General features: G+C 38.9%; 1 protein-coding gene across 1 annotated transcript; it reads left to right on the forward strand.

Moving 5' to 3' along the window:
- Positions 1 to 208: 208 nt before the first annotated feature.
- Positions 209 to 14,175, forward strand: CSGALNACT2 (chondroitin sulfate N-acetylgalactosaminyltransferase 2; the record flags this gene model as incomplete). The annotated part of the gene is made up of 7 exons (XM_079535619.1): positions 209 to 863; positions 6,978 to 7,194; positions 7,664 to 7,765; positions 9,340 to 9,518; positions 11,252 to 11,346; positions 12,729 to 12,810; positions 13,883 to 14,175. The coding sequence occupies 7 exons, from the start codon at positions 209 to 211 to the stop codon at positions 14,173 to 14,175; spliced, it is 1,623 nt and encodes a 540-aa protein (XP_079391745.1).
- Positions 14,176 to 14,459: the final 284 nt, after the last annotated feature.

Below are 14,459 nucleotides of genomic sequence, written 5' to 3' on the forward strand. Positions count from 1 at the left end.
GATGATGTAGGAACCTCTGATTTATGGCTCTGCTATGACACCTGATTAGGGAAAAGATTGAAAATTGGTCATGTGCTACATCATCAGACCTTGTAGGAGCACTTAAGGTCATAATTTCTTCCAGTTCATAATAATTGAACTCTGGGGTGATGTTCCCCAGAAGGCATGAGCAGTTAAGTTGTCTTTTTTGTTTGGAGACAGAGATAAGATGAGAATGCCCAGAAGAGGCTTAGTAATTCAAGCCAGGACTCGTTGGCTGTTAGTGGGCATTGCTTTTCTATTCAGTTTAGTCTTGCTCATGTATTTGCTTGAGTGTGCCCCACAGACAGATAGTAATGGGTCTTTACCTGGCGTTATGGGTGAAAACATGGGTAAAGAGTACTATCAGGCTCTCTTGCAGGAACAAGAAGAGCATTATCAAAACAGAGCTACTAGTCTGAAACGTCAGATCGCCCAGTTAAAGCAAGAGCTTCAGGAAATGAGTGATAAATTGAAAACTCTGCAGGATAAAAAGAGCCCCAAGGTCAATGGTATGAACTACCAGGGCACCAAAGAACAAGCATCGAATGATCTCCTAGAGTTCCTTCATTCCCAGATCGACAAAGCTGAAGTGAGTGTGGGAGCGAAGCTGCCTAGTGAATACGGCGTCGTTCCTTTTGAAAGTTTTACGTCCATGAAAGTGTTCCAGCTGGAGATGGGGCTCACTCGGCATCCGGAAGAGAAACCTGTTAGAAAGGATAAACGAGATGAATTGGTGGAAGTTATTGAGGCTGGCCTGGAAGTTATCAATAATCCAGATGAAGAAGATGATGATGACGGAGTAGGAGAGAGACAGCTGTATAGCGAAAACGACTTTGTAGAAGGTATGTCATTAGATGCTTTCCAGCCAGTTAATTTAATGTCACCACAGGCATTTCAGGTTTTTTTTTAGGGTTTTTTACCTACTCAGTTATGGCCTTTTACAGTAATTAAACAGTAAGAACTTGTATTTCCTACAGAGTACTACTGCTTTGTTGTGTTGTGTTCCAAATAGGAAGTAAGCTATCCATTTCCAAGCGGGTTCCACAGGAGGTGTACAGGGAAAGCTGTAACTGCTTAAAATATTGAGGCATTTGTAACTGATGTAAGCATCTTTGTTGCAACTGCTAATTGTTTTGAAGTAATTAAAAGATCTCTATAGAAACTGGTTGCATTGAGAGGGAAAAACTGATTCCTTTTCCAGCATAGTTAAGCTGTTTGGCTGTGAAGGTGCAGGGCATTTTTCTTCACTTGTTTCTACACCACCTTCAGTTAATAGTCAGGCTTCTGACTCATGGAGTTGGCATGCTCATACTGAGGAGAGTTGTTAGTAGACTGATATGTTTTGGTCATGTCACCTGAAGAGCCTCTTCACTGTTTACTAGATATGAGGTCTGTTAAGATGTGCAACCTTGAGCTGGGTTTAATGAGGAAGAGCATGCAGTAGATTAAATGGAAACATGGAACTGTTAATGTGAGTGTTTCAGTTTAGTTGTTCTCATCTCTTCTTTCAGCACCTGTAAATTTAATTACAGAGCATATTATAGTTACAAATACAACCTTTATACTTTCAACACTTACTGGCATGCTAAAAAATGCATTACTTAAAATTCCTGTAAAGCTTGGCTTTCAAGGTACAACGTAATGCTGGTGAAGATTATTATCAGTAACGGCCTTAGTACTTGCATTTTTGTATTTAGTGTACTAAATACAGTTCATGCTTCTGTAAAAGAAAAAAATTTGGACCGTGCTATAAACGAGAGCATTACTATTGAAAGGATTTGGGTTCTCAGCAGTACTGATGTCTGTACTATTAAGCGAACATGTTGGAAAAGGGTACATTTGGCCTTGAAATAATCAGTTGTATCAATCAAAGATGTGATGTAATTGCTCTGTAGCTCAAAAAGATGAAAAAAAGTTGAAAGTTTAATGCAAGACTCTTCTTTCAGGAAGGCACGCCTGGATATAGGATCCAGTTCATTGTGTCAGTATAATATAGCCAGTGCAGCATTAGGCCCTTATTAGGGTTTTCACTTAAAACTGTATTATCTGGAGATTGTCATTCTTGCCATGTCTTATTGTTTTATTTCCAAGTGTACAACTGCCTTTTTTCTTTGTTTCACATATTGCTTATGTTCTAGGGGATTTTTTATCTATACTGAAGTGGATATACTGACACAAGTGAATATGAACTTCAGTGGCTGCAGATGCCCGTGGAAGAAGGTCCTAGGACCTTAGAATTGTACTTCATACCTCTACTTCTGTTTGCACCAGTGTATTTATAATTGTTTTTGGAAACTAAACTCATTTCTTTTTGTTCTAAAGGCAGTTTTTTTCAAGCATAGGTTGCTGCATATGTTTTTGACAGTTCCAGTACTTAAATGATGTATCTTTGTGCTATAGCTTATGCACATGTGTTAACAGCTCACTATAGTGATGTATACCACTGTATTGTCCTTCAGGTAGAAGCTGTGAGATGTGTGGGTGTTTGTGTGTGTGTGGAAAAAGCAACTGGTTAATTTAGATACTGAGCAAAACACACAAACAAACAAAAAAGCTCATTAACTGTTTTTGTTGTTGTTTCAAAACTTCAAGTTAAGAAATAGACCCAGCTGTTAGTGGGTCCCCCAGATCTCTCACACTGTAGCTCTTTGACTGGGGCACTTGTGTTAGCTCAATTGTCAGTGTCTTGATGCAAGTCTGGGTAGAAAGTTGATGCCTTCCATTTTGGAAAAACTCTGCTCCCTTAAGCTATAATAAACTATTTGGTTCAAATTTCATTGCAGGTTCTGCGTGTACTGAAATAGACATCTTTGTTCCGGTAAATATCCAAACAGCATTATTTACTGAATTAGGATTGTTCATTTAGAGAAACAGTTTGCTCGTGCTGGCTTTAGTTTAAGCACATGGTTCATCATTAATGTTGTCTTTTTTCCAGTTGCTCACTGCGTTTTTAAATAAGGGATTCAGGACTAAGACTAGAATTAGGCAGGTTGGAACAGGAGGCTAAATGTGTGGATTTTACTTACTGTTCTGGGGCAGGAAACATGATAGTGTAGTAGCTAATTCCTATTCATCACATTTTAATATAGATACTGGTTTACTTTTTTTTTTATATTGTAAATTACAGAAGTTTTTGCTCAAAACTAACACGCCTGTCAAGAGAAACTTACATCCAGGCTGGATGTGGCTCTGGGCAGCCTGGTCTGGTGGTTGGTGACCCTGCGTATGGCAGGGGGGTTGAAACCAGATTAGCATTGTGGTCCTTTTCAATCCACGCCATTCTATGATTCTATGAGTTTACCCACAAAATTCTGCCCCAAGCATAAGCTAAGCTAGAACAGGCATGTTTCTCCTAGCAAATGGAAATTTCCATCTCAACAGTCTTACGATGTGTAGGTCAGAATTTGATTCTGGGAATTATTTCAGCTTCTTTCCTGGACATATCCACTATTGAAATTTGAGCTGTGTAACCTCTTCTGGGATGCACTTTGAGGTATAGTACTTAATCCTTATAAAATTTGGTGGCTGTGTAAACATGTCTAGGATGCTCATCTTGTAATAGACAATCTTGCCTAACAGTATATCATTGGCACTGTGTACATAGCTGTTTTTCTTCACTTGCATACTCTTTGAGGCACACTCAATGGAGTATCACTGTTTATAAGAATATTCCAGATTTTGTTCTTGTCCTATTTCAGGATTCACTTAAATTGGAATTGCGTTTTACAACAAAGATGGAAACTTCCCTGTTGCTGTATTTTCTTGTCTGTGCTTAGGCCAAGTTACTACAACCATACTGACTGTTGGCAGGCTTAGAATAATAACATCAACTTTAAAATAAATTATAATAATAATAAAAAAAAGAATGAATTCATTGCAACTTTAAAGGTACTTCCTGAAAGCTACAGAATGCTTGAAACTCAGCTGACTTCTTTTGAAAAGTAAAATAGCAAATTTCTTGCATCTGTAGAGCTTTATTTTTTGTTTTTACCCTTTTTGCACTGGTAGAATTCTTGTATAAGCGGAAAAAGATCTGGCCTAAAAGTACACGATTCCCTTTGTGTGATAAACACTCCTGGAGGGGCTTTAGTTTACATTTCACATATTGTATTTCCACAAATGAAAGTATGTGGAACTACAAATAGTGAATGTAATTGCGGATTTGGGATTTCTAGGATAGTAGTTGATTTAAAATTAGGAAACTTGATCTATGTATAATACTGAGAAGAGGAGATGAGTAAGAGAGGAAGAACATAGTATCAGTTATCCATGCAGTTTCTTCAGAAGTCTGTGGTATTTAAATATTGAATAGTGATGAGAAACTCTGTGAGCCTTCATGAACATCAGGCCTTCTACCGCCCTTTCTAATGCACTCTGCATTAACCAGCTTAGTTTCTATGGAATGCTTTAGGTAGAGAGATGTTTTGTTCAATAGCCATTCAAAAGTAGTTCTTGGAAAATAGAGGTTCTGCCTTATGCACAGGTTAATTAGCACTTTGCTAGTGTCTAATAATGGTCTTGCTACTGAGTGACTACCAGAATGTGAGTGCTGTTTGGACTTGCTTGTGTTTTGCCAGCTGGAACAAGGCCAAGTCCAGAAGCTGTTTAGGTCTGAAACCTGAGGGAATATTCCCCATCAGAGATTGAAGCTCTTTGGGAATCTTTTCCATCCTTAGCTGTTTGTCATCCAAATCACCCCTTTAGTATAATCTAAGACCAGAAATTGGCTGGTGTCCTGAGAGCTTCGACAAATAATTGGACCATGAAAAAAATACTTACTAAATTCCATATACCAAACCTTTTAGTTGCTTTCTTGATAACTTGGAAAAAAAAAAAAAAAAAAAAAAAGGCATTCAAAGCAATGCATGAAAAGCTTTTGGCTTTGGTAGCACTTGAATTCCCAGTATCCTTAAGATCTAGTTTGTTTGCTGAGAAACAGAACTCCACAAAGCAAGTAAATCTTCTTGGACCAGGAGTAACGACTATTAAATTACTTCAGCTGCTTTTTAATTCTCTCTCTTTAGAGTTCTATCCTGGATGGCAGCTAGAATATGCTAGTTGGAAGGTGAGATAGCTTTTTATTACAGCAGTGACTCCTGGGTGTTACACTGAACGTAATAAGCAATAGAATACATGTTGGTTCTTTTTGCCTGTTCTCAATTTTGCTTTCTGTGCATGGAAGCTTTAAAGTCATAAAAGTCTTCAAATTAGTAGATTACCCAAGGAGGTTCACTCTTAGCAAGGGGAGTAACTCTGGAAGGATGTACTTGCTATTAAAAACAGTTACGGAATGGATAAGATGTGGAGATCCAAAAGTTTGGAATTCTGTATTCCAACAATCGAGTGCTGACAAGACTATGTGCAAAACTGGGTTTGTAAAATACTGGTGTAACTCTATAAAATTATTTCATTATATATCTTTTTATTTTGCCGTGTGCCAGACCTCTGTTGTACTTTGTTAGACTGTGATGTAGGTTGATCTTTTGATTAAACATAAGGTATTGACAACTGTGCATTTTAGCAACTTCACTTACCCATTTTAGCATAATTTTCATCTTTATGTAGCTATTGGATGCCAGAGGAAAGGAGTATAATATTCAGTATTGAATTCTAGTATGTATAGGAGTGCTAGTATAATGTCTGTGCTGCATATCATGAGAGAGTATGTGAAAACACTGGTGCATCAGCTGCTCCTGTAGCCAAGAAGCTCTTTGCAGGGTCCAGTGCTTACTTAGTCAGCAGAGGGATGTTTTTCTCTGCTGGTAACTGGTTGTTACTTCCACTTAGGACAAGCACAACTGTTTCAAACTAAGCATTAAAATATGCCTCTTTCATATAGCTCTGTGTTCACAAAGGAAGTAATGCAGTTTTGTTTGTCTTGAAGATGTGTTGGGCAGCTATAAAACAAGCACAAAAAGAAGGAAAATGGGAGAGGGAAAGTAGGGTGTCATGGGAGGAGGCTTAGGGAAAGTGCTTTTGGGCAAGTAAGTAGGAGAAACTTTCATTTCTTCTTAATCTGAGCTTGCTCTGAGCTATTATCAGTACAGGATTAGCTATGCAGAGCACAGCCAAGTCTTCTGATCCTTTTCCAGGGCTTAGAATTGGAGAAGCTGTTTGGTGTGGCCAAGATGATGTTCCTTAAATGAATGCAGTCAGCTAACTGAAATACTGAGTTCTGAGTGGGGTAAATTCTCCAATGTGCATGAGGGGTCTTAAAGTAAAATAAGTAACTAAAAATCTCAAACTAAGTAATCCTAGTTACAGAGGACTTGTATTGTTTTATCAAATAGTGCTGTTAGCTTTGTAGGAAACTTCTGTCCATGCCCCTAGAAAACCATGGATATGGTAAAGCAGTGCTGTTCTAATTAATGGGATAGCAAACAGTAACTAATGGTCAGCAGTGAAAATTTTATAGCATTCCAGCATTTATTACATGATTTTTTTTGATAGGACATTTTAGATTTAACAGGCTTTTGCAAGCAACTTACTGTCGTTTGCGCTGCTCACAGTTATGTTGTGTTATTGCTGGCCAGATGACTTCAGCTATTGCTATGGGGCTAGCTCAAGGGAAGACAGGGGAAGACAGTTAGAGAACAGGCAACATTGGATTTCAGCCTTCTTTTTTGGTAGCAAATAGCTGAATTCCTTTTTGGTTGGGAAGACCCAACTCTAATTATGTTTGAGAAGTTTTTGGGACCATCAAACTTAGTTCGATCTGTGAGAAGCAGAGGGAGCTGGAGATAATTTGTGATTGTTTTTTGAGATCTGTTATAAGAAGGTAGGAGATTGAGCTTGACTTGTGGTGGTTTGTTTGTTGTTGTTTGGAAAAAAAAAAAGCAAAACACTTAACAGCTTTACTTTACACTTTTTTTTAGTTCTCAGGAGAAAAGTGTTTCAGCAAATACCATTGCTGGGATCTTTGACTTTAAAAATTACTTGTGTGACTTATTCTTCAGGTTACTATCGTACAGAAAGAGATAAAGGGACACAATATGAGCTGTTCTATAAGAAGATGGATGGCATGGAATACAGACATGTCACGTTGTTCCGACCGTTTGGACCCCTCATGAAAGTGAAGAGTGAGACTGTCGATATTTCTAGATCAGTCATTAACATTATTGTCCCTCTTGCTGGAAGAACTGAAGCATTTGCACAGTTTATGCAAAACTTCAGGTGGGTGCATGAGATTATGTAGTGAGCTATGTTGCTGACTTCAAGTATTTCATTTTCAGAATGAATTTCTATTCTGATAGATTTGTGACAAAACTAATGATTCCAACATTGCGTGCAGCTGCCTGGGGATGTTTGTTAATTGATCCTGTTGTATGGAGAAAATGTTCTTTCCAAAAGGAATTGAGAAATTGACAAGCATACACTCTTGGAGTGTATGACAGGGCTGTTGTGAGCCTGGGCACATGTGTTATTGAACATCTTTGTGTTTACGTCAACTTTTGAGCTCCTGTGTATTGGATCTTTCTGGTTCAAACATAAAAATGGGGGAAGACATGGGAAAAATTCTTTCTTCAGTCTGACCAGAATACATACATCTGGTAATACATCTAAACACAATAGTGTTAAAGCATCTGAGACATCTGTAACAGGGCAAGCCGTAATTAACATCAGCTTATCTTCCTGCTTCTAGGGATGTGTGCATTCATCAGGATAAGCGTGTCCACCTCACAGTGGTGTATTTTGGACAAGATGGTCTATCAGAAGTAAAAACCATTCTAGAGTCTGTATCTAGGTAAGTGTGTCAGTACAAACATGTCAAAGCTTTTAGTTTAAGATGGAAACAATACAAAGAAGAAGCTTGCTGTCAGTTACAGGCTAATAGGAAAATAACTTCGTTTCGGTTGACATTTTACAGCTTAAGTTGCAAAATTCTCCTGAAGACTACTAAAAATCAAGTTTAACAAATCAAGACTAGCAGCAGTGGCTTTGAAGTTTCACTCAGTCTGAAAAACTACAGGGCTGAGTCTTGCTGTGAATATTCAGTCATAACAACAGACTCATAAGAATTGAAACTTTTTTTGAAGTGAACTCTGTCTGGGTAGTTGTTTCATTGGAAAATGGGTTTTTATTTAATAACAAGAAAGAAGAATGATTGGCGTCAGTAGTCAAGGGAGGCTGGTCAGCTGCAGACTCTTAGGAGTTGAGCTTTGCTCTCGGTCCTCCAGGTAATATGTAGTGAGTCCCTTTTCCTTTGCTGTAAAACAACTCTAAATGAAGTATTTTGTCATGACTATCAGAGGAAATAGCTGTATTATAAAATTGCTATACGTTGATTTTTTTTTTTTGGTTCCAAGAGTAAGTAAAATCAGTGAAATAACAGACCTGCCTCACCTTTGGGTTGGTTAGTAGTGTCTGTAATGTCTAACTAAGGAGCCCCTGCTCTTGCCTGAGCTGCTCTTCTTTGTTCTGAGCCCATGACAAATGCTATGAGCCCATAAAGTTTGTGAACTTAGAATGGGCATAGACAGTATTGTTACTGGCTTAAAATGTCATGGTCAGTCGATCTGGCATGCATGGAAATTTTTTAGGAAGCAAGGAATGCTTCTGTCTTACTCCCATAAAGCCTGCGTGACACACAGCCTGTGGAGTGCTGGCAGCTTCTGTTTCTGGGGCACTTTCTATCACCTGCTGTGTTCCCTATGAGACTTGCTGTTCCTCTGACAACAACCAGTCAGGCTCTGAGTGGCAAACTCACAAAGCAGGTCATTACCTGATATCTTTTCCATAGTGTTACTGTTTGAGTGTTTTCACTCTCTTCTCTTCAGGAATTTTCCTCTGAATCAGATGCTTTGCCTGAAAGCATTTGTTCCTCAGATGTATTTCCAACCCCTCACTGCTATTCCTTTGCTCTCATACGAAGAGCTTAAGCGTGCACACTACTGGTCTTGAAAAAGCAATGAAAAGCCAATTGACTGGGTCATGGTGGCATTGGTATATAGATAACCTTTTGTCACATGAGTTTGGTGGGAGGCTTTATCCTTCTCTCAGACTTGGTGAGGATGTTAGAGGAACAGACAGAGCTGTTGCCTTACGAATTTGAAGTAATATCAGTTACCAGAAGGCCTTTTAAATCTGTTTGAATGATTGTTGTGAAGTTACGGAATAAGACTTGTTGCACAGTGTGCAGTCTGCTACTTGAAACACACAACTACGTGGAACTGATATTTTTTTCTCATCCTGATGATATAATTAGGTTTTTAAAACAGCTTCCGGAGCGGCGTTACTGTGAAATGCTCAAAAAGTATAAATAGGCCCTTCTGACCCACATAAGCATTAATTTTGGGTTTGGCTTTATTTTCCTTCTAGAGAAACTAACTTCCACAATTACACGCTCGTCTCTTTGAATGAGGAATTTAACCGTGGCCGGGGACTGGACATGGGTGCTAGAGCCTGGGAAAAGGGCGAGGTCCTGATGTTCTTCTGTGATGTTGATGTTTACTTCACAGCTGAGTTCCTCAACAGTTGTCGCTTAAATGCTGAGCCTGGTAAGTTCCTTTGTCTTGGTTAGCTTTGACTGATCTGAATTGCATGCGCAGAAGACAAACTTGAATGATGGACCTTAATAATACTGCACCTAGGAAAATGAAAAATATTCTATGCACAAAAGAGAAAACGATATTTGAGGGAGAACTTCTTTACATTGAGGGTAATGGAGAACTGGAACAGGCTGCCCACAGAGGTTGTAGCATCTCCTTCTCTGGAGATACTCAAGTGCCATCTGGACACCTTCCTTCCTGTGTGACGTCATGCAGGGAACCCGCTTTAGCAGGGCGGGTTGCCCTCAATGGTCTTCAGAGGTTCCTCCCAACCCTTATGATTCGGTGCGTATTTAGACTGAGAAATAACTTTTGCCTTAGGGTAGCTTGTCTTCAGAACACATTGTACTTCTTTGTACAATGTGAGCAGTTTTCACATTCTTTCAAGATTTGGCAATCTAAAAGAAAGCTGGACAATTGTTTTAGCAATCAAACTGCATGTAAACTTGTGACAAAATGCAGTGCAGGGCTTATTGTGGAAAGTGATTTTTTTTTTTTTTTTTTTTTTTGTTGAACTAAAGTTTCAAACAAGCTTTTCTCACGCTTTCAGTTGTATTGCTGAGACATATCGTGAGTGCTTTACAGTAGAGCCAAATAACATGCTCTTTGCAGGAACTGAGCTAGGGCTCTGCATTTGCCTCCTAAGTTCTGAATTCTTCTGACCACTTTTCCCGACTTAGAGGCTTATTCTACAAGCTTTTGCAAAGACGGATAAAGCTTTCTTGAGTTAAGAAGCATGTTAGTTAAGGCCTTCTCATGTCAAATATTGGTTTTGTTTCTTAATGCTTAACCTTGTTCCAGATTTCTTGTGGCCAGAGAACTTTCTCCAAATGTCAATTTGGAGTGAACTGGTATCTTTTTCACATAATTCACAGACAACAGACTGCTCTAAGGCAGATGCTTAAGTTCTAATTGTTCTTTCCCTCCTGTCTCTGTACTTCATTAACTGAGTTGTATTTGTAATTGGAAAAACTTGGGAATGCCTCTTGAGCTTTCTCATGGAAGGGATTTTGAAGGACTGTTTACCAAGTTATGCTGACGGTTTGTCATCTCTGCTTCAAGTGAGATCTGAAAACATTTTGTCCACATTCAGAGCTAATACTCAAATCAGGGTTCTGAGAATTCCCGTGGGCTGTCACTGTTAACCTTTAGATGACTGGCTTAGCAAGAGATTTGTGAAGAACTTTATCAGGCTTCTGGAAAAAGCACAGAACTGCTGTCATAGTGTAATCAAGATATTCAAAATGTTTATGTTCTTACAAAGAGCATCCTGGAAATATGTGCCTTTATTTGCATACCCTGCATTTTATGACCTTGCGTCTTCGCAGATGTTACAATGTGATTTGGGCTTCAGTGCTTTCGTAGATTTACCATTAACCATTGTTGCAGGGATTTTTTTACTGTCTTCTGATGTGTTGATGTATACATGCACAGTCGTCATGTGGAGACTATATATAGTTGTACATAAAGATGTGCATCTAAGTATAGATGTGTACATGTTTTCCTTAGCCAACCCCTCTGCCTCTTGCTCACAAGATGCCAGACTTCCTGAATGGAAAATCCTAGCAGTTTGACCTTAGTTATATTTGTTTTCATGTGGTGGATAATAACTAATTTTCCTGTTTCTTCCTGCCTTCAGAAAGGGTGCTCACAGTGAGTAACAGTTACCTTTTGACTTTTAGGAAAAAAGGTTTTTTATCCTGTGGTATTCAGCCTCTATAATCCTGCTATTGTCTATGCTAACCAAGATATACCACCCCCTGTGGAACAACAGTTGGTAAGTAGCATGATTTATTCTGAATGGGATCAATTGTGCTTTGTATTAAAACAGAATTAAATGGAGCCTAATGGTCTGTTTGGAATATCTTGTAACTTTGAGCAGAGTATATGTATCAGCATTGTTGTCCATTATGGGCAAAGCATTTTGGAAGATAAGCTTATCAAACAGTACAAAACTCATTCTTAATTGAGCTTGGAGTTCTATTTAAATCTTAAATGTATAATTAATCAAGTGAAGTTGGTAGCTCTTGACCTGCTTCTTATTACTGGGTTTAGAAGTCAATACTGCAGGGGGTGGGAGCATAACATGGCAGTAACTTTCCTCCTGTGCTCCAGCAGATAGTTTAACTGAAAGGAGGAAATGATAAATACTGCTTTATAAGCTTCTCTTGCTTCTTAACTGCAGTGTCAGGAAGTGTGCCGTGTAATTCAAGGTAGGAAAGGTGTCAGTGGCTTCTTCTCATGCTGTGTGAAGCTATATTCACTACAAGTTGTTTCTTTTCTGTTGTTATCCAATTCTGCTGGAATCATTGGATGTTACACCACTAATTTCATCTTGCTTTTGGTATGCGAAACCTTATTTCTAGAGAACTTTTAGTGTAAATAATACACAAAGCTCACAAATACTCGGTAGAGTAGATTTAAGAATAATGTGTACAAGTGTTGTCTGAATCTTTGTTGCCTAACTGTGGAATGGCTATAGAAAATGTCTGTGCTTAATCTATTTAAAGAGGATACACAAGAGGAAATGGGGTTTAGCAGCTGGGACTTCAGAGGTTTAAAAAAAAAAAAATTCAAAGAGGGAAAGTGAAGAGCAACACATCTTTACTGAATGTAATTAGTCCTCCTCAGTGTTCTGGGAAGGTAAGTGTTTTCTGGAAGCCTTCAGAAAGTAGAAGGAAAGTTTTTGGCCTCAGGTAGTCACAGCTGAAAGTGCATTTCTTGCTTGAAAGTTGTTTTATTTGCTTATTCCAATCCAAAACTTTATGGTAACTGAATTCAGTAATCTTAGTTGTCTTATCTGAAGGGATAAATCTAGCATTAGAAACTGAATAGGAATTGCAGTCCCAGGAACAGACGGTTTGGTTATGGGCTATCAAAAATTTACTGCTTGGTCTGACTAGATGCATAGAAAACAGGTGTGCTAACACTGAGAAGTACAAGTGACAACTGCAAGGGAATAAGTGCTTGGAATTGCATGAGAAGAGGTTAAGTAATGAGAAAAGTCAGGTGCTCAGTATGTGATAAGACAGAAGTATGACATGCTGTATCCTGCACCAAACAAACAATCAGAAGAATTTAGGGTTCTACTAAACCAGGTGTAGCGTACATCCTTTGGTGTATGTTGCATTTCAGAAAGCTGTTGTGTTAAAATTGTAGGTACACAAGAAGGATTCTGGTTTCTGGCGAGACTTTGGCTTTGGGATGACTTGTCAATACCGGACAGACTTCCTAACTGTTGGTAAGAAAAAATGGGGGGAGGTGTTCAAAAGCTGATTCTCTGTTCTTATCTAACTGCAGGAAATTAATGCAATCTTTCCCAAATCCAGCATTCCAATCTACTGACTCTCAAGCTAGACAGAAATCAGATGTTTCTAGATTTTCTGTTCCTTCTGACTTGTGTGCTGGGAGCTGCAATATTTGTTATTATCAATAGTGTTTCACTCAACTCACACTTTTTTGTACTGCATGTCTGTCTGAATCAAAATCACAGTTTAAGAAACACATCTCAAGTTAACCTATAGCAGAAAAATATTGAAATTCTTTCTTTTAAATAAGCTTGATTAGTTAAATATTCAAGACTTTACAGATGTGCTTTGGCACCCTCTTGTGGCACTCTATTAAAACTGAGAACAGCCTGACATGATTAAATTTGGAAGGCTCTTGATAATCTGCTAGGAGGTATAATGATACAGACCTATCGGCTGTATGATGATTTGCATGCAGGCTAATCTCTGATAACAGGCACACTGTGTATAAATTAAATGAAGACTTGATGAGTTTAGATGATTTGTGTGCAAGTGTGAGCTGGTTTTCACTGTGGTCCTGGAAAGGCAAGAGAAATGTTGAAAAGGTGGAGTAGATTGCTTTTTTAAAACAAACATTCTGTGTTGTGACCTGTGGAGTAATTGCTGGCTTTTTTAGAGAGGGCTTTTGCTATGATGCATGACTGCCTCAATTTCCAGCTGCTGAAATCCGTTATGATTGCTAAAAATAACAAAAAAAGCATGTCCAGCATGGTTTGCCTATGATTTTCTGCAGCTGTCACATGGGTGTCATGGTTAATGTGATTTGGGTGCTCTCTTGGAAGGGGCTCTCTGAAGCCAGCAGTGCATGATCTATGTCCTGGGCAATACCACCACAAAGGATGTTGTATGTTTGAAGCTTTCAGCTCTCAATTTGACATGGAGTTAATTGCTCCAGAATGTCTGGCATGTCACATAAAGTTGCATAATACGTTATGTGGGGAGTGTTGCTCTTTTTACCTTGGGAACAGTTTGTGTGTATAACGTTTTCTGATACTGTTTTTTTAGGGGGTTTTGACTTGGAAGTGAAAGGTTGGGGCGGTGAGGATGTTCACCTTTACAGAAAGTACTTGCATGGTGACCTTATTGTGATCAGGACACCGGTCCCTGGTCTCTTTCACCTCTGGCATGAGAAACATTGTGCAGATGAACTCACTCCAGAGCAGTATCGCATGTGTATCCAGTCCAAAGCCATGAACGAAGCCTCTCACTCGCACCTTGGGATGCTGGTCTTCAGGGAGGAGATTGAGACTCACCTCCGTAAGCAGGCTTACAGGACTAACAGCGAAGCAGTGGGTTAATTGGAGCCCTGAGACAGGGTGAAACCGATGACTTCGAATGAACCAGCATCGTTTTACAGCCTTAATTCAGCTTAAAAATGCAGTGCCTCTCTTTTTCAGTGAAGAAGAGTTTAGGGTTTTTTTGGTTCTCGTATTTGTTTTCTGAGCAATTGTTTGACTGATACTATTTCCCGCATATCTTGCAAGTTCAAGCACCTCAAATAAGAAATTGGAAAGTGTACGTAGTTCAAAGAAAGCATCTTCAGTATCGACTGGAGAAATGTGTGGAACACATGACTCAACAC

Source organism: Tetrao urogallus, assembly GCF_951394365.1.
Source record: "Tetrao urogallus genome assembly, chromosome: 5".
Taxonomy (NCBI): Eukaryota; Metazoa; Chordata; class Aves; order Galliformes; family Phasianidae; genus Tetrao; species Tetrao urogallus.